This window comes from Adiantum capillus-veneris, chromosome 30 (genome assembly GCF_014529385.1).
Source record: "Adiantum capillus-veneris isolate H3 chromosome 30, ASM1452938v2, whole genome shotgun sequence".
NCBI lineage: Eukaryota > Viridiplantae > Streptophyta > Polypodiopsida > Polypodiales > Pteridaceae > Adiantum > Adiantum capillus-veneris.
Genome location: NC_140960.1, coordinates 54,669,451 through 54,686,637, shown reverse-complemented (window position 1 = coordinate 54,686,637; position 17,187 = coordinate 54,669,451). Strand labels below are relative to the sequence as shown.

Genomic DNA, 17,187 nt, shown 5'->3' with positions numbered 1-17,187 from the left:
ACCAAGGTCACAAGGAACACAAAGATTGTATTGTACCGAGTCTCTCTTGATGGGAGAATCTATACTACAAATGCCTTTTGGAGGGGGACCGGCTCCAAATGAATCCGGTCCTCAACTATTGTCATGTTCTCTAATACCCTCTCTCTTGCAAAAGTATTGTTTGTGCCAAGTTAATTAAGTACTATGTTCATGTTGCTACCATCAATTAAGTTCACCCTCTATGTTCTCAAAGTAATCTCACAAAAATGCTCACTCTAATTCTCTTAATTCCGCTATTCTCAAAGTTCATAAGCCATTCCCATTACAGGTGACGTGGATAATGGTTTTTCTATGTTGGGAAACAAGTTGAAGAATCACGATGGCCTGTTAAGGAAATGTAATGCAAAAGTAGATGAGGGTTGTATTTGTAAAATTTACTTTTCCACAACAAATATTTTGAAAGGTAGCAGAGAGGGTGAGCAATAGATATATGGCAAAAGGTGATTAATAAGTCAAGTTATTTCAGTGGTAGACATGGAGAAGTTACTTGTTGACCAAATTTGGCCAAGGTTGGAAGTTTAGTTTGTTGCTTTTTGGAATAAATGTTAAACCAATGTGATTATTTTTAGTATAGACTGGATTTTAGAGTTAATATCAACATTTAAATGATATCGAAGTATGATCAAATGACATAGATCATTGGATTTTAGAAAAATTTCGAAGGAGTGATGGGCCTAAGTAATTGTATGAAAATTTAAATTAATAATATTAATATTTCATAAATATGACACTAATTAATGTCAAATTTTTTCTTGCAACATTCTCTTGATTAAGTGTTACTTGTGACATGGATATATGAATTTTTCCTTTGAAATGTATTTTAACAATACTGGGAATGTATAAACCTAATCCCTTATATTAATACACGTTGCACTAAAGTAACAATGTGACATTTGCATATTAAAACCAAAAGTTGAACAAAATTTCTTAGTTGTGAAAAAATTCTTTCATCTAAGGACAATTTACAATTTTTTAGCTATAAATTGTCTATAAATGAAAGAAAAATTTACAATAAAAAAGAATGTTTTAAATCAAAAGGTTGAAAAGGAAGTCATTAGATCCTTAAATTAAAGGACCCATTTACAAATTAAACAAAGACAAAAAAAAAAGTCAAATGAGCATTAAAGCAAGGATCAAGTTACAATGATGGAAATACCATTTACATTATCAAGTGAGCATTAAAATAAGGGACCAAAATACAATGATGGAAAGACTCTTGGATCATTATCCCTTAGTCATCACTATTGATGACAAGGCCAACAAAATAAAAAATCATTGGTTACATACTGACCCTTCCCTGTTCAAGCTCCCCTACATCCAGGAGGTGGTTAAATCCACATGGGCTTCAAGTTTCTCCAAGTTCCAGATCCCCTACCAAAGCGTGGAGTGTGGTAGTGCAAGAAACTCCAGCTTTGCTTATCAAAACCCGCAAAGAAGTTTCTCTAATTTGTAAAAGAAGAAGAGATAGTCTGTACGATTCCTTGGCTGTAGAGATGGCCCCTTCGACTGACTCTACCCAAAGAGCGATTACTGACCTAAGAGCTAAACTTAAACATGAGGAGGAAATTATTGTCAAACATCCATCTCCCTTTTTCAAGCAATGGTGGGTACGGAAAGTAGATAGACCATGCAAGGAAATGTTTAAGTCCCTCATGAGGAAAAACCAAAGAGACTTAGCTATGTTCTTCAATTCTTCTCCTACCATCACATCAAAAACGCAAAATCTGGAGTATGTCAAGGATCACTTCTCTTGACTTTTCAATCCTAAAGAGCTGTCTTTGAAAGCTTCCAAAACCAGGATAGTTGTGTTAAATACTAGGGAATGGGGGCCTGAATAGGAAGCCAAACTTGTAGACTCCCCCCCTTTCCCTCTCTCACATTCGAGGGTCAATCGAAAGCCTTAAACACAAGAAGACCCCGGGTCTTGATGGGCTCCCAGCTAAACCTTTTCAAAACTTCAAAGATTTACTTGCTCTCTTCCTTCTCTTAGTTTGGGAAGAATCAGTGAAACATAATGCCTTGCCCTACTCTATCAACACAAGGGGTGATCAAGTTACTTCATAAGAAAGGGACCAAGGAGGAGCAGTCTAATTGGAGACCCTCACTATCTTGACAACTGCTTACAAGGTATTTGCCAAAGATGTAGCCAACAAGATTTGTGTCTGTTTGATGAAATGGATATCTGCTGAGCAAAAAGGATTCATCAAGGGAAGGAGAATTATTGAGGCTATCATTTCACTTCGCGAAGGCTTTGATTATGCCTCAAAATTAGGACAAAACTTCATTTTTGTCAAAGTTGACTTTGACAAAGCATATGATAGGCTAGAATGGTCTTTCCTTCTTAGAAAGAAGTTTTGAAGCCATGGGCTTTGGCGAGTACATCATTCTTTGTGTAAGAACACTGTTTGAAAATGCTCCAGCCAGAATTGCTCTTAACGGGCATTTGTCAAAGGCATTTGGACTCGAGAGGTCCGTAAGACGGGTTGCCCCCTCGCTCCCCTTCTATTTGCAATTGTAGCTGTTGGGTCTTAATTGTCTAATTAAAGATAAAATGGTGCAAGGTTTAATCAAAGGCGTTAAAGTCCCCGATTCAGAGATACAACAATGCCTCTCCCAATTTGTAGATGACACTTATGCCATGCTCACCAATGATGAATCTTCTCTAAAGGAGTTCTGGTAGGCTCTAGAGGTCTTTTATCTAGCGTCAGAGTCCAAGATTAATCATGCAAAAACAAGAGTCTTCTCCTCCACTTCCCTCCCGGAGTGGCTCTTGTAAGCTGGATGCAGGGTCATGCAAGAAGGTCAAATTTTCAGGCTATTAGGTATTCCAATGGGGTTCACAATTCCCCTCAATAATAGATGGAAATGGGTTTGCAATAACTTCAAATCCAAGCTGAACACGTGGATGGGGTTTCATCATTCTCTGGCTGGAAGGGTGCTAGTTAAAAATCACTTTCTCAATGCATGTGTGTTATTATTCTTTTGCTGTTGGCGCCTTGCAAATTCCCACCTATCTATGATTACAAAAATGTGTAGGAATTTCTTGTGGGTTGGGATCCCTTCTTACAAAAAGCAGCCAAGGTCAACTGGGAGGCTTGTTGTCTGCCTACCAATGTTGGAGGCCTCAACATTAGGGATCTAAAAGTCATTGCAGATAGAATGTCCGTTAAGCTAGTTCTCTAGGCTTTTACCTCTCCCCAAGAGGAATGGGCCCTTCTCCTCTTCAGAAATACCAAAAGATTTAAAATCAAGGAAGCCAAATAATGGTCCAATCTTTCCTTGATCACTATTTTCTTTGGGAAACATGAAATTATCTCGACTGGGTCTGATCTCCTTCGATTATAATGCATGCATGGAATAGGCACATGTCGCAACTAATGATTAACTCAAAATTGAAGCACAGATTCTTGATTCATGCTGAGGACTCCATCTGGTGGCCCACCTACCTTCTCCTTGACCTCACGAAAAATAGCAAGAAAAAGGCCCCGATTCTCCATAACAAAGGGTTGAGAATGTGGCATCAGCTTTGGGACCCCGTCAACTTTACATGGCTGTCTGAGCTGGATCTTTTTATTAGATTTAGAACCAACCCTTGGGATCTACCCCTCATAAGAGAAGTGATTGAGAACTTTCCCAAAGAACTAGTATGGACACTCCATGCCCCTCCCATGTTACCCTCACAGGCCTTCTGTTTGCTTGACATATTTAAACTCTCCAATCCTGTATGGAAACCCCCTGACCTCGACCCCCCTCTGTACATAACCCTGGAGAGAAGATGGAAGGCTGATCTCAATAGGAAGCAATGGGATTACAAAGTTTGCCAATCTTTGGGCCTCTTCCATTGAGCCAAAAAAATTAGTGCTCATGGGCTCATACTGCACAAAGCAATTTGGACAGGGAAGAAAGTCTCCCAAGCCAACCTGGGCCTGGGAACTTGCTGCAGATGTTCTAAGGAAGTAGAGGACATCAACCATTTATTTTGTGCGTGTGATGGTTGTTTTGGAACAAAGTCGGAGGGGAATTTCTTTGGATTATATGGAGGCAAAGGAACTTCATGCTGTTTGAAGGTGCCTACCACAACAAGCACCCAATCTAAGATCTTTGTTTTTTCTGATGTTAACTTGCAAGCTATGAAGATTTCGAAAGAAGAAGTGATTTTATACAGGACCAAGAAGGAAGTCCTCCGAGATGCGAACTTCTATTATAGGATGACAACCATTGAACACTTCTATACACACCCTACCTGGACAAAATTTATACCAAGGAACAATGGGAGAATGAAGTGGTCATTGATATTCACCACCTGGAGTCCGAGATTGATGTAGAAAAAAGGTTTGTGGCGGATGTGCAGGCTGAGTTGGACGCTCTTCCCTACTTCAATGGTTGGAATCTTAAATCTTGTTGGCTCTTTTGGAAGCCTTCCCCCTGTAGCATGTAGGCCCATTCCCTTATGTGATTCTCTCTCTTATGCCCATGTGTATCTGCTAAGTGACTTGTCAACCCTTCGTGGCTGCTATGATGCAATTTTTTGATTCTCCTGTAATATAATTCAACGCACTTATGATTAAAAAAGGCTCGTTTACATTATAAAAGAAAGATATAATCTTTATAGAACCTTTCTTTTCAACAAAAGAGAACACGTTCCACCATCGACAACCTTCAGGGTAGAGGGGTCAGTAGCGGGACGACTAACTTGCGCTGCTTGTATTTTCTCCCTCCATGGCCAATTTTGGATTGCAAGACCCCACATCAGCTTTAGTAAAGCCAACAACTCAAACACTGCTGTGCTTCTTTAGGGGGGTGTTGCGTGATATTACTGGCACCCGTCTCACTACTAGCCCCTCTATACCCTACTGAAAAATTGCACCATTTTTCCACCACAATGCTATGGCTATATACATGCCAAAAACAGGACAACGTTTTCACCTTGTGGGTTCGATCCTTTGGCGTATAGCCCAAAGCCCGCTGGGAAGTGGAGTCATGCACCAGCCAGCTTGGGGACAAGCAGATCCTCTCTTGCTCTCAAGACGCGCGACGAAAACCTGCAGGGGGTGTTTGCAAGACCCCCTCAAAACCCCCCCCACCCCTCCAACACACACACACACACACACACACACACACACACACACACAGACTCTTGAACCGGTTTGCCGAAAATGAGCTGGGAAGATGAAAGCATCGGACCCGACGTTGCTGCCGCAGGGCGTCTCGTTACAGAGACCATCTCCCGTGACTTGGCGTCTCCTGATCTTTACGAGGTCCTAGACGCTGCCCGCTACACCAGCAACCCTTACTCTTCTCCACCCAAAGATGTAAGCCCCCCACTTTTGCCACTTTTCTTTATTTTGGTTATGCGGAATGTTAGAGACAGGCCTGACCTTCAGCTCAACTCTGCAAAGGTCAACCTTGTTTGCCGAGTTGGATACCCTTTTTTTTTTCTGTGAAATGACATTTTCAAGAGGGAGTGTTTCGAAGTTGTAATGGCCTTACATGTTTGTCTGCTCAATGTGAGCTGAATTTTCATCATCAAAGAAAATGACATTCCTGCTGGAATTTTCTGCATTTTCTAATTGCTAGGTGTGGTTTCACTATGCCAAGCAACACTAGGGCAGCTGCAGGTACATTGTTGAGAAGTTGCCGGCAAACTTCAAAGTAACTTTCACAGGTGTAGGTGAACAATCGTGGCAGGGCTAACAATGAGTGCAAGGCTGTCAGTCTGGACTCTGAAGGCCTAGCTTCTGTTTGATCTGTGGACACTCAATGCAGTCATTCTAAGATAAGACAAAGCCTTAAAGCAGATTACTCTCATGACCTAATGCTAGGTCTTCGGGCAGGTCAAAAAGAAGATTTGAGGGAATAGATGCTGTGGCAGGCATGCTGGTCTAATGATACATCCACATTCACAAGCTTTAACACTAAAAAAGGCTGCCAACAGTTCTAATTACAAATACTTTTAGGGACGGCAGTTGAACATACACTAGCAACACAGAGGATCCTGACACCCTGTGTTTTTTGTTCTCATTCACTGATCTTGAAGCGTATGCATGTAGGCAGGGCATTGGTTTTACTCACTAGAGTTCATCCTGTATAGGTTGTGCTCTTTGTGGTGAGAGAGAGAAAATTGGACTTTAGGGCCTTTTCAAATTGCAAGCAGAATAGGTTTATCCCTCTGGAAACATGTTCAAGCTGATACAACTGAGCCAAAAAGGGCATGATAACTGAAAAGACAGTGAATTTGTAAAAACTGATATGTCAAAGCCACAAGGGTAAACAGGCTATAAACGGCTAGAGGAAAAAACCTCTCCTTAAGAAAGTATAAAGTGCCCTAGCCTACAGCAGAGAAGAGAGGAACTTCACGAGTCTCTGAGAGTTTGGCACCTCGAAGCATACGGGCAAGGATCCCTGCAAAGTTAACAAGATGGTGGCCAACCGTTGGGCACAACAAATGATGAGAGTTGCGTTGGCTAGCAGCTGTCCAACCAGCACCAAGTGCAATGGTAGTCGAAGATTCAAGTTATTGGTGTTTGGACCCGTAGGTCAGAGTTCAATGCACATGCATTTGGCAGGAAACCAATCAGACGTCTAAAACACTATGGATGAGTGCACTAATCCATTGTTGTTGGTCAGAATATGGACAGGATGGGTTCCAATAGTTCATTATCTTGGAGTTTTATATATTGGACGTGATGTGTTCACAGTTCACGAATGCGGATTATTGGACGCAGTATGGTCTACAGTTCAAAGTTTCTACAAAGGCAATCGATGCTCAAGATGGCATTACTTTCATGTACAATGTTGAGGAGAGCAACACCGAGGTGTGTCCAGTTGGTGGCCACTATTGGGGTGTCCATGGTAGCTTCTTCATTGGCTTGGTCTCACTATTGATGTCCACTATGAGTTGCAGAGAGGCTGTAAGTTTTGGCATCTCAAGTGAACTGCCCAATGTGATCCCATTATTTAGTTTGGCTTATTTTACTTATTTGTCAAAGTCTTGGGTAGGGCACTTTACTGAGGTTGCTATATAAGCAATTCCTTGCCTCCATTGTATACACATTCAATTATTCATTGCCAAGGTTGATTGGTTCATGAGACTCTCTCTCTCTCTCTCTCTCTCTCTCTCTCTCTCTCTCTCTCTCTCTCTCTCCCCCCTTGGTCTCTATGCTTCCGCATTGTCGACTTTGACACCACTCTCCACAAGCCTCGCATCACTTCACTGTCGCTTGGATTAGATGCAGACGCAAAACACTTCTCTGAGTCGTCCTACTGCTTCTTGGACAACTAATGCTGCGTCTCCACCACCTTCTTCCGAAGCTTCAGTGGACGAACCAAAGGAACCAGATCCAACTGATGAGGAAGACAATCGCGAACTTCAATTACTTTATAAAATTTTTAATGGTGCACAGAAGAAGAAACTAGATGTTAAACTGCTTGAGCTGTATAATGGCTGTCGCGACAAGCGCGTGCTGGACCAATAGCTATTCAAAATGGAGGTCTACTTATCAAACACAGATTTTGTCGACAGTAAAAAAGTTGCACTTTTTAGTTCTCTGCTCAAGGACACAACATTTTTTTGGTGCCAACGACGGGTTGCTGATGGTAAACGCATCTTCTTGGGATAAATTCCGACGCGCTATTCGCAAGGCGTTCGAACTTGCCAATGCCGATTTTTGTAAGGTGGAGCGGAAGTGAATGTTGAACTATGCTCAAGATGAGTGCTCCGAACTATACTCAAGGGTTCCTTTTACTTACGGAAGGGAGAGCCTTCTGTTCCTTTAGTGAGAGTGCAAATAATCACAAACAAGTGGATAAACAGTGTGAATGAAGGTGTTGAGACTGAGAGATAGAGAGAGAAGAATATGACACCAGAATGTTGTCAAACCCTCCTCCAAGGGCCCCATTGTAACAGACTTGGACACTCCAAGTCAAGAATCAATCACCACAGCACTAAATAACCACTTCAAAACAATTCACAGATCACAATAGATTTGCACTGGCTCGGCGGAGTTCCGTGCCTAGAGATATTGGCCCCAAAGACTGGCGCCCCTTTCGGTATTTCTTTATGTATTAAATTAATGTCAAAATACAAAGAGCGGTTAGGGTTTCACTCTCAGACTTTGCGTCCAGACTCTCTGCAGAGTGAGCCCTAAACCGTTTACTTAAAGGTTACAAGGGATGCCCAAAAGCAGAGCCCCAAAAGCTTTCAATTCAAAAGCAATTTCTCTCTCTCTCTCAAGAGAGCAAAAATATAGCAAATTCTCTCTCTCTCTCTCTCTCTCTCTCCAAGTCCTCTTGCGTAGCCAAAAGCCTCCAAATTGCGTCGCTAGAAAGGTTGCTTTTTCAGCTCCGCGTTTTTCGAAAATCCGTACGTTGGCCACATGGCATTTTTAACCACCATTTTTAGGGTTTCAACCAGAAATTAGGGTTAGGTTTCCAAAAATTAGGGTTTTTGGCAGAAATTAGGGTTTGCAAGAATTTTAGGGTTTTTGGCAGAAATTAGGATTTTTGATGTCGATAGCCACGTCATCACTTTGTGACATACCCCCCCCCTCTTGAAAGCATTGTAATCGCGGTCATTGTAATCGATCGCGATTACGCCTGCAAAACCGACAGAAGCCATAAACCGTCTTAGCAGACGTTGACTGTTAGTACCTACGTACTAGGAACACACATCTAGCACATGTACCAAATCGATAGTCACATCACACGACATCACAAGACATCACTAGACATCACAGGACATCACATGAATTCAACATTCATTCGGATCTTAGACCATGATTTATCGGCAATGTAGCTAGCAATCGCATCTAGGTCCAATCGGGACCTCATCGATGTCCAATTGACTAACCCCTATTGCAACCATGTCTATTCGAGATCAATCAGACCAAAATGTTGCAGTCATTTTGGCTATCAGTTCCTGCACTTAAAAGAAGTCGAGAACAAATCAATATCATAATCAGGAATTCCATTTCATTAAAGTCATGTAGCAGAATACTATCAGCTTTCAATATCCCTGAAGCTCAAAGAGACATCAATGACTCTAATATCTAAATCAAGGCATCTGTTGACGAAGGAGCGGAGCGACTCCCCTCTTGTGCATCCCACTGCACCAGATCTTCGGCCAAGTTGAATCTCTGGGTTCCGTTTGGAGTAGACTATGCTAAACCAAAAGCATCGAGGTAAAGTTTTACAATCTGAGGAGTATCTGCTAGGTCCTCCTCCTCCATCCACTTCGCATCCAATACAGGATAGTTCTTGAACTTAACCAAGAACCGCCTTCGGACTTTACCTTTATTCTTCGTATCCTTATGTGCCAAAATCTGTTCAGGAACAAGGATCTCCTCGTTTTCTTCCACTTCGGGTTGCTCATCAGGCTCCATCATCAGGCACATCACCCTTAAAAGGTTTCAAGAGACTCACATGGAATGCATTGTGAATCCTCCAAGTATTTGGCAGTTTCAATCGGAAGGAGACATCAATTATCATTTCAGTGATCTAGAAAGGTCCGTAGTATCGCATACTGAGCTTTGGAAAAAGCCTCTCCTTTCCCTTTTTCTTTCTTAGGCGTGCCTTCTCAAAACTAATAGCACCCAATCATCCTCCTTCAATTTCAAGTTGCGACGATGGCGATCCGTTGCCTTTTTCTGTCGTTCTTGAGACTTTTGCAAAGTCTCGTGAACCTTGGCAAAAGCCGTATCCAAATCTCGCGTACATTCATCCGCTTCAAAGATCTTATCTTTTGTGCTTAGAAAGGGTGGAAGCTTCGCAGCACCTTCAACAATCTCAAATGGCGCCTTCCCCGTCGAAAAGTGTATCGTGTTATTGTGGCAAATTCCACCAAAGGTAAGTACTCTTCCCATTGAGTCTTCTGATCTGAGATATAAGACTTCAATAAATCTAGAACCATTGAATTTGCAATCTCAGATTGCCCATCAGTTTGCGGGTGGAACGATGACGAGAACTGCAACTACCTGCCAATGTTCTCCCAAATTGCCTTCAAAAACAAACTCGTAAATTTGGGGTCTCTATCGGAGACAATCGTCAGGCATGCCATGTAATCTGAAGATCTGGGCCGCAAACAGTCTCGCTAAGTGATCTGGCTTGACTGTTTTCTTCATTGGAATGAATTATGAAATGAGCCTATTTGCTAAATCTGTCAATAATAGTCCAGATACCATCGTGACCACTCTGTGTTCTCGGGAGATCAAAAATGAAATCTATTGCAATACTTTCCCAGGGGCGGGTGGGTATGGGTATAGGCTGTAACAATCCCTGTGCCCTATGCTTGTCAAACTTGACCTTCTGGCATACTAAGCAACTGTGCACAAACTCTTTCACATCCTTTTTGAGTCTCGGCCAAAAGAAGTATATCTCTACCCCCTTCATGGTGGTAGCAATGTCGCGGTGACCCGTAAAAGGTGGACAGTGGCATTTAGTTATAACCTTTTCCCTCAACGGCTGTGTAACGCACAACATGGTTTTTCTCATCAAGTAGCCTTCTCGAATGGAGTATCCTACTACTGTCTCCCCATCTCGTATCCGTGTGAAAATATCCGAAAAATGTGTATCTGTGGCATACTAGTCGACCATATCCTCGAAGCTCCTATGATGTATCACGGAAATAGCTAGAACCAACGGCTTCTGAGACAAAGCATTTGCCACCACATTCTTCTGTCCCATGGACAATCTGGAAGTGGAGCTGTGACAAGATGTTCGCCCACCGCATCTGCTTTTTCGAAAGCTGCTTCTGTGACAAGAAGTAGCGCAAACTCTGATGGTCTGTAAAGACAGTAAAATCCGCTCCGAGTAGGTAATGCCGCCATTGAGTAAGAGCATGGATAACCGCCAAAAGCTCTTTCTCATAAATCTGTGCTGTCATCTCCGGCCTAGAGAACAATCGGCTCTCGTAAGCAATGACATGGCCTTCTTGCATTAAGACCGCACCCAGACTACGACCACAAGCCATAGTTACATGGGACGGCGGGTCGGGGTCGGGAACGGGGTCGGGACGGCAAAAGTCAGGAAACGGGGATGGGGGTCGGAACGGTAAAAAAAAAAAGAGAGTTTTTTTGGCATTTTTTGACCTGCACACATGCCACACACATAGAGCATCACTTTGACCATAAATTTACACTAAATAGACCAAAGAACACTAGTCATATAGGCTGAAATGTGCTAATAAAACATCGATGATCGATGGATACAAAATGAGAAGTGCATGCCACAAGGGCTCAAGAGTCAAAAAGCCTAAAGGACTTAGGACAAGCCTGAGGCCTCAAGGATAACAAAAAGTACAAAGGGCTATGTAGTAGGTAGAGTCGTAGATTCAAGAGTCTAGACTCGAGAGTCGAGTGATCAATGATCATCAAACTCAAGAAGTGCTCGCCTGCTGAATCTCCACATCGTCGTCGTAGTCGAGGTCGTCAGCAACGTATGAGGGCTCCGGCTCGGGAGGCTTGCATTGAGGCTCGAAATCCTCCTCTAGCTCCTCCAAAAGAGTATCGGCCATAGATGGATTCTCTTGTGCCATCTCTCACTCAGTGAAAGGATCTGCCTTGTGTGTGACGCTCTTGGCAAGCATGCGCAAGTTAGCGCTCACAAACACCAAATCATTGACCCTCTGAACGCCAAGGCGATTCCTCTTCTTAGAGGCAATGTGGCTGTACACACTCCATAGTTGCTCCAAGCAACTAGTGGTACATGCTTGGCTAAGGACACGAACAGCCAAGCGCTGCAAATGTGGGCCATCTCCTCCATAGTCCTCCCACCACAAAACCGAGCCAATCTTGTTGCGATCAAGCTGTGCATCTACACATCCATAGGAGCCCTTCTTTTGCCTGTAGTTGAGTAGCTCGTCTCTAATCTTGCGCCTAATGTCACTGCTAGGCTCAAGGCGCTCCAATGCAAGCCGCCATCCTTTGCTCACCTCCTTGTCGGTCTCTTGACGTCTTCCTTGAAACTCAGGGTCAAGCACATAAGCTGCCGCATGAAGTGGAGAGTAGTATCCATTCCACCTCGACTCACACAAGCCATGAATCTCCGCATACTGAACAGGGTCAGGCACAAGCTTCTCAAGTGCCTCTATCATCCGATCCATGGCTTCGTAGACTTTGCCAATGCATGGCTGCAAGCCATCCACCACTCAAAGTAGGTGTAGAATAGGCTTGACCATGGCGTCAAGAGTCTTCACCTCCTCCCACCAAGCGGCGTCGTCGGCCCATTCTCGGCATTTCAATCCTACTGCTGATGTAGACTCTGGCATGGCCTGGAACTCATCACTGAGAAAGAGGCCCCTTAAGGCTCCGCCACATGTAGACAAGCGGCCTAGCATAAGCCAATTGAATGCAAATCTTGTCTCTGAATATTTGAGCAAAGACAAGTGGCTCCTCTTTGAGAATTCATGGCGCACTTTTTGATGGTTGAGCACAAAGGAGACAATTCGAGAGGCGTCACCAATGGTGGGTGAAATCCATGACAAGTTCCCTATGTCCTTGAGGAGGTTATTGAGGCAATGCGCCATGCAAAATGTGACATGGATGCTGGGATACATGCCCTCAATGATAGCTCCGGCTGCCCTATTTGACGCCTCTCCATCTGCAACCATACAAAGGACATTCTCCGGGCCGGTGATCTCTATGGTGCTTGTCCACTCCGTAGCAAGCATCTCGGCGGCCTTGCCACTATCGGATGCATCATGTGACTCCACAAAGTACATCTCCCCCTGAGAGTAGGCCACCACCCCGTGGATGGACCGCTTGCGGGTGTCGCTCCATCCATCTACAAGAAGAGAGACGCCATTGGTCTCCCACAAATCCTTTGTTGCTTGGGCCGCTTGCTCCACGGCAAGCTTCTCTTTGTCAAGGAGGGTGGTGCGAAGCCTCTCCGATGAAGGTGGCACATAAGAGGAGTCATATTCCCCTATTTTCGTAACCATGGTTCGAAAGTATGGAGACCTATCCATACAAAATAGAGCATGTTGCGTTAGTATGGAGAGTCGAGAAATTATAACCCATTATGAATACAAAATGGAAGATTGCAATGTGCATATGCCAAGGGAAACTCACCGCGAAGCATGGAAGGCAATGTGGTCGTGGAAGAAGAATCGGGCAGCCGACCTATCTACCTATTCCTTCAATTTAGGATTCCAATTTTCGTTGAGAGTGGTTTGGCGATGCAGAAGGGAAGAGGACGGTGTAGATCCATGGCTCTTGAAGGTTTGAGAGATGTCGTCAAGGTTGGCTTCCCTTTGCTCTCGCGGTGTCGCCGTGGCGGAGAGATCAACGGCAACAAAACGGCCCCTCTTGGCCGCTTCTGCAACCTCATACACCGTGAGTTTCTCAAGAAGATCCAACCTCTTCTCGGGAGCTACATGAGGGCAAAACTTCACCTCGTGACCGGGTTCATGAAGAAGATGGGCTCGCACTTTGTTTGAACCACCCGATCTCTTGTATGGACATAGCTTGCACGTCCATGGTCTTGCACCGCCACCTTTGCCACGCGAGCTAAAGTCGACTTCATCCCACCACGACCACGTTTGCACGGCGGGCCTCCTTCGAGAAGAAGCGGCTTGAGAAGTGGAGTTGGCTTGAGATGACATGATGGTGGAGAGACTCGAGAGAGTAGAGCTTAGAAGTTAGAAGGGTTAGAGGAGAGCTTGTGTGGAGAGAGAGTAAAGGAGAGCTTCAAAGTGGGTAGAAGAGGGAGAGGAGAGCTTGAGCCTTGAGGGAAATGGAATGAGCTTGAGCCTTGAGCTTGAGGGAAATGGAATGAGCATTGAGCATTGAGACTATGAGTATTAAGAGGCCCAAGGGAGTCTTTTATAGCCTCCCAAGGGCCAAGGCTTAAAAAATATGGCAGTTGGGGCTGCACAAAGCCGTTGCAAACGGTCAAAAACGGCCATTTTTTTGAATCCGACCCCGGCCGACCCCTGCCGTCCCCGTCCGGTCCGTCCGACCTCGGTCCGGACCCGGCCGTCCCCGGTCCGTCCCCCCTGCGACCCGCCCGTCCGGCCCGTTTTCCGTCCGTCCCTTGACGTTCCCAGCCATTCCCGACCCGGTTACGGCCGTTCCCCGGCCCTAGGGCCCGTCCCCCCCGTCCCCTGTAACTATGCCACAAGCATCACAATATACTTCAAATAACTTCTGCAAGTCCGGCAAAGTCAAAACTGGTCCCGTAGTCAATTTCTCTTTCAAAGTCTAAAAGGCAGTCACCTCTCTGGGTCCCCACGAGAAAGGGACTCCTTTCTGTTTCAAGATATGCAAAGGGGAAGCAACCTCTCGAAACTTTCGTATGAACTGTTAGGGAATAAAGGCCTAAGTGCCTTGTACTTATTAACTTATAAGTTAAAAGTCTTATAAGTGAGGGGGCCCAAGTGTGAATGCCCCCCTAGTCACTTACTCATATACTCAAAGGTCAAGCCCAAATAACATAGAGCGTGACTTTTCCCAAAATCTCAACGAGCTCTCTCTCTCTCTCACGTTTTTCCCTGCGTGAGCTTCTTCTGCGCCACTCTCCTCTTCTCCTTCACTCTCATTGCATAGAGTAGCAAGTGGGCTCTCTCTCTTGCTCCCCCACACATGGTATCAGAGCTTTAGGGTTTCCAAGAGAGCCATTTTCGCAACACAGATCAGAATTCTGTTCTTGCTCGCTGCGGGAAGGATATTCAACCGTTTTCGATCAACTCTGTCGCGAAGGGATCCTCTCACCGTGTAGAATCGACCTCCGGTGATAGTTTCCCCAAAATTAGGGTTTCAAAAACTGGCGAACAGCAGCCTATTTCTGCTGAAATCGACCAATTTCGGGGTCAATTTGATGCAATTTCATTGGGGCAAGTCTCACAGGTCAATCTTACAGGTGTTTCCACCAATGAGGTTCTGAAAATTCAGCAAAACAGGTGTTTACAGGTCTGATTTTTGCCCTGAAACAGGGAATTTCAGCAAACAAATGATGTATACACCTTGTGGAAACCTTTGGTAAGGGTTTGGCAGTGAATGTACGCCGTTTTGGGGTGATTTCGCGTGAAATTTGCTTGCTGTTTTTCTGTAACAGCAAGCTGTTTTTTGCCCGATAGCGCACATTTGGGCGTGTTTAGGTCGGCAAAACAGGGTTTCAGTGTTTGCAATCACTCAGAATGGCTTCTAGTAGTGAAAGTGGCAATTTGTTGCACATTCGCAAGCTTGAAGGGGCCCATAACTTTGCTATATGGAAGAAGCAATGTTATAATGTGATGTTGCAGAAGAAACAGGCGAAACCTATTAAGTTACAGGGTGTGAAACTGGTTGATATGGAGGTTGAAGAATGGGAAGAAGTGGACGAGTTGGCTCGCTCCACGATCATGCTTTCGGTGTCTGACAATTTACTCTTCAATGTAGAGAATGAGCAGACAGCATGGGGCATGTGGAAGCGTTTAGACGAGTTGTATGCACAGCAGAGTGCTGCGAGTAAAGTGTATTGGCTCAAGAAGCTTATGGATCTCCGCATGAAGGAGGGCACGCACATGTCAGTGCACCTCAATGAATTCAATTCTATTTTCAGCCAACTGACAGAGCTGAAATTCACGATTGATGAGGAGTTCAAAGCTACTTTTCTGCTATGCACATTGCCCGAGAGTTGGGATGTATTCCGGACAGCTCTTAGTAACTCAAGTGCGTCACTTAAGTATGCAGATGTAGAAAGTTCTCTCTTGATGGAAGAGATGAACAGAAAGAACACCACAGGTGGGTCTTCTAATGCATTGCACTTGAGAGGCAGGTCTCAACAGAGGGAGAAATCTGACAGTAAGGACAAGGCACGCAACAAATCTCGTAGGAAAGATGTTGTGTGTCATCATTGTGGAAAGAAAGGGCATTATAAACGGGAATGCTATGAGTGGAAGAAAGAGAAGAACAAGGGTGCTGAAACTGATGCAAAGGACAAGGGACATGCCAAGAAGAGCACTGTGTTGATTGAGGAAATCAATGTTGCTAGTAGTTGTGACAGTGACAGCAGCACTGATGTACTCAATGCCTCTTCTGTGGATGCACATACCCTTGCTATGGGTTCTGATGTGGACATGCATACTTGGATTCTCGATTCAGGTGCCTCCTTTCATGTAACACCTCATAGGGATTGGTTTACACAGTACTCAGGTGAGGTGCAGGGCACTGTTTATTTGGGAGACAACTATGCATGTGACATTGCAGGTATTGGTAGCGTCCAGTTTTCCTTTGATGATGGTATGACTTTTGTTTTGCACAAAGTGCGCCATGTGTCACAACTCAAGAAGAGTTTGATTAGTACAGGGCAGCTAGATGATGCAGGCTATCACACCACTTTTGGTGATAGCAAGTGGAAAATTTGTAAAGGGGCCCGGATTGTAGCCAAGGGTTGTAAATCGGACACTTTGTATCCTTTGCATGTATCTAGTGTGCGTGACCATGTTGTCGCCGTAACCGAGCAGCCAAGTGTTTCTTTGTGGCATGGCCGGTTGGGACACATGAGTAAAAGAGGAATGGAAACTCTGTCTCGTTGTGGTTATTTGCCGTGTTTGAGGTATGCTGATTTTTCTCATTGTGAGCACTGTATTTATGGTAAGCACAGTCAAACACCGCACAAAAGATCTCTTTCTTTGAAGTCTGACAGGTTAATCTTAGTGCATTCCGATGTATGTGAAATGCCACAGTTGTCCTTAGGGGGAAAGAAATATTTTGTCTCGTTTATCGATGATGCTACACGTAAGGTGTGGGTGTATCCAATACGTGCTAAAAGCGATGTTTTGGATACTTTCAAGAAGTTTCTTGCGTTTGTTGAGAATCAAACAGACAAGAAGCTTAGGTCTTTGCGCTCAGACAATGGGGGGGAGTATGTATCAAAAGCATTTATTGACTTTTGTGCTACTAAAGGTATTAAAAGAGAGCTCACGGCTCCTTTTAATCCCTCTCAGAATGGAGTTGCAGAGAGGTTGAACCGGACTATCCAAGAGAAAGTTCGGAGTATGCTGTCACATGCTGCATTACCTCATGGTTTTTGGGCAGAAGCTGTGCAAACAGCTATTCACTTGATTAATCGCTCACCTAGCAAGGCTTTGGGTGGAAAGGTGCCTGAGGAGGTGTGGTCTGGCAAGCCACCCTCATATGCACATTTAAGAGTGTTTGGTTGTGAGGCCTATGT

At 44.3% G+C, this 17,187-nt stretch overlaps 1 protein-coding gene across 1 annotated transcript in view; it reads left to right on the top strand.

Moving 5' to 3' along the window:
- Positions 1-4,964: 4,964 nt before the first annotated feature.
- The window catches only part of NUP155 (nucleoporin 155), a 118,542-nt gene continuing 106,319 nt past the window's right edge, over positions 4,965-17,187 (top strand). Inside the window, exon 1 of the mRNA XM_086507434.1 lies at positions 4,965-5,351. Within this exon, the coding sequence (XP_086363560.1) occupies positions 5,196-5,351 (156 nt within the window). The 5' untranslated portion in view covers positions 4,965-5,195. The remainder of the gene's footprint in view (positions 5,352-17,187) is intronic.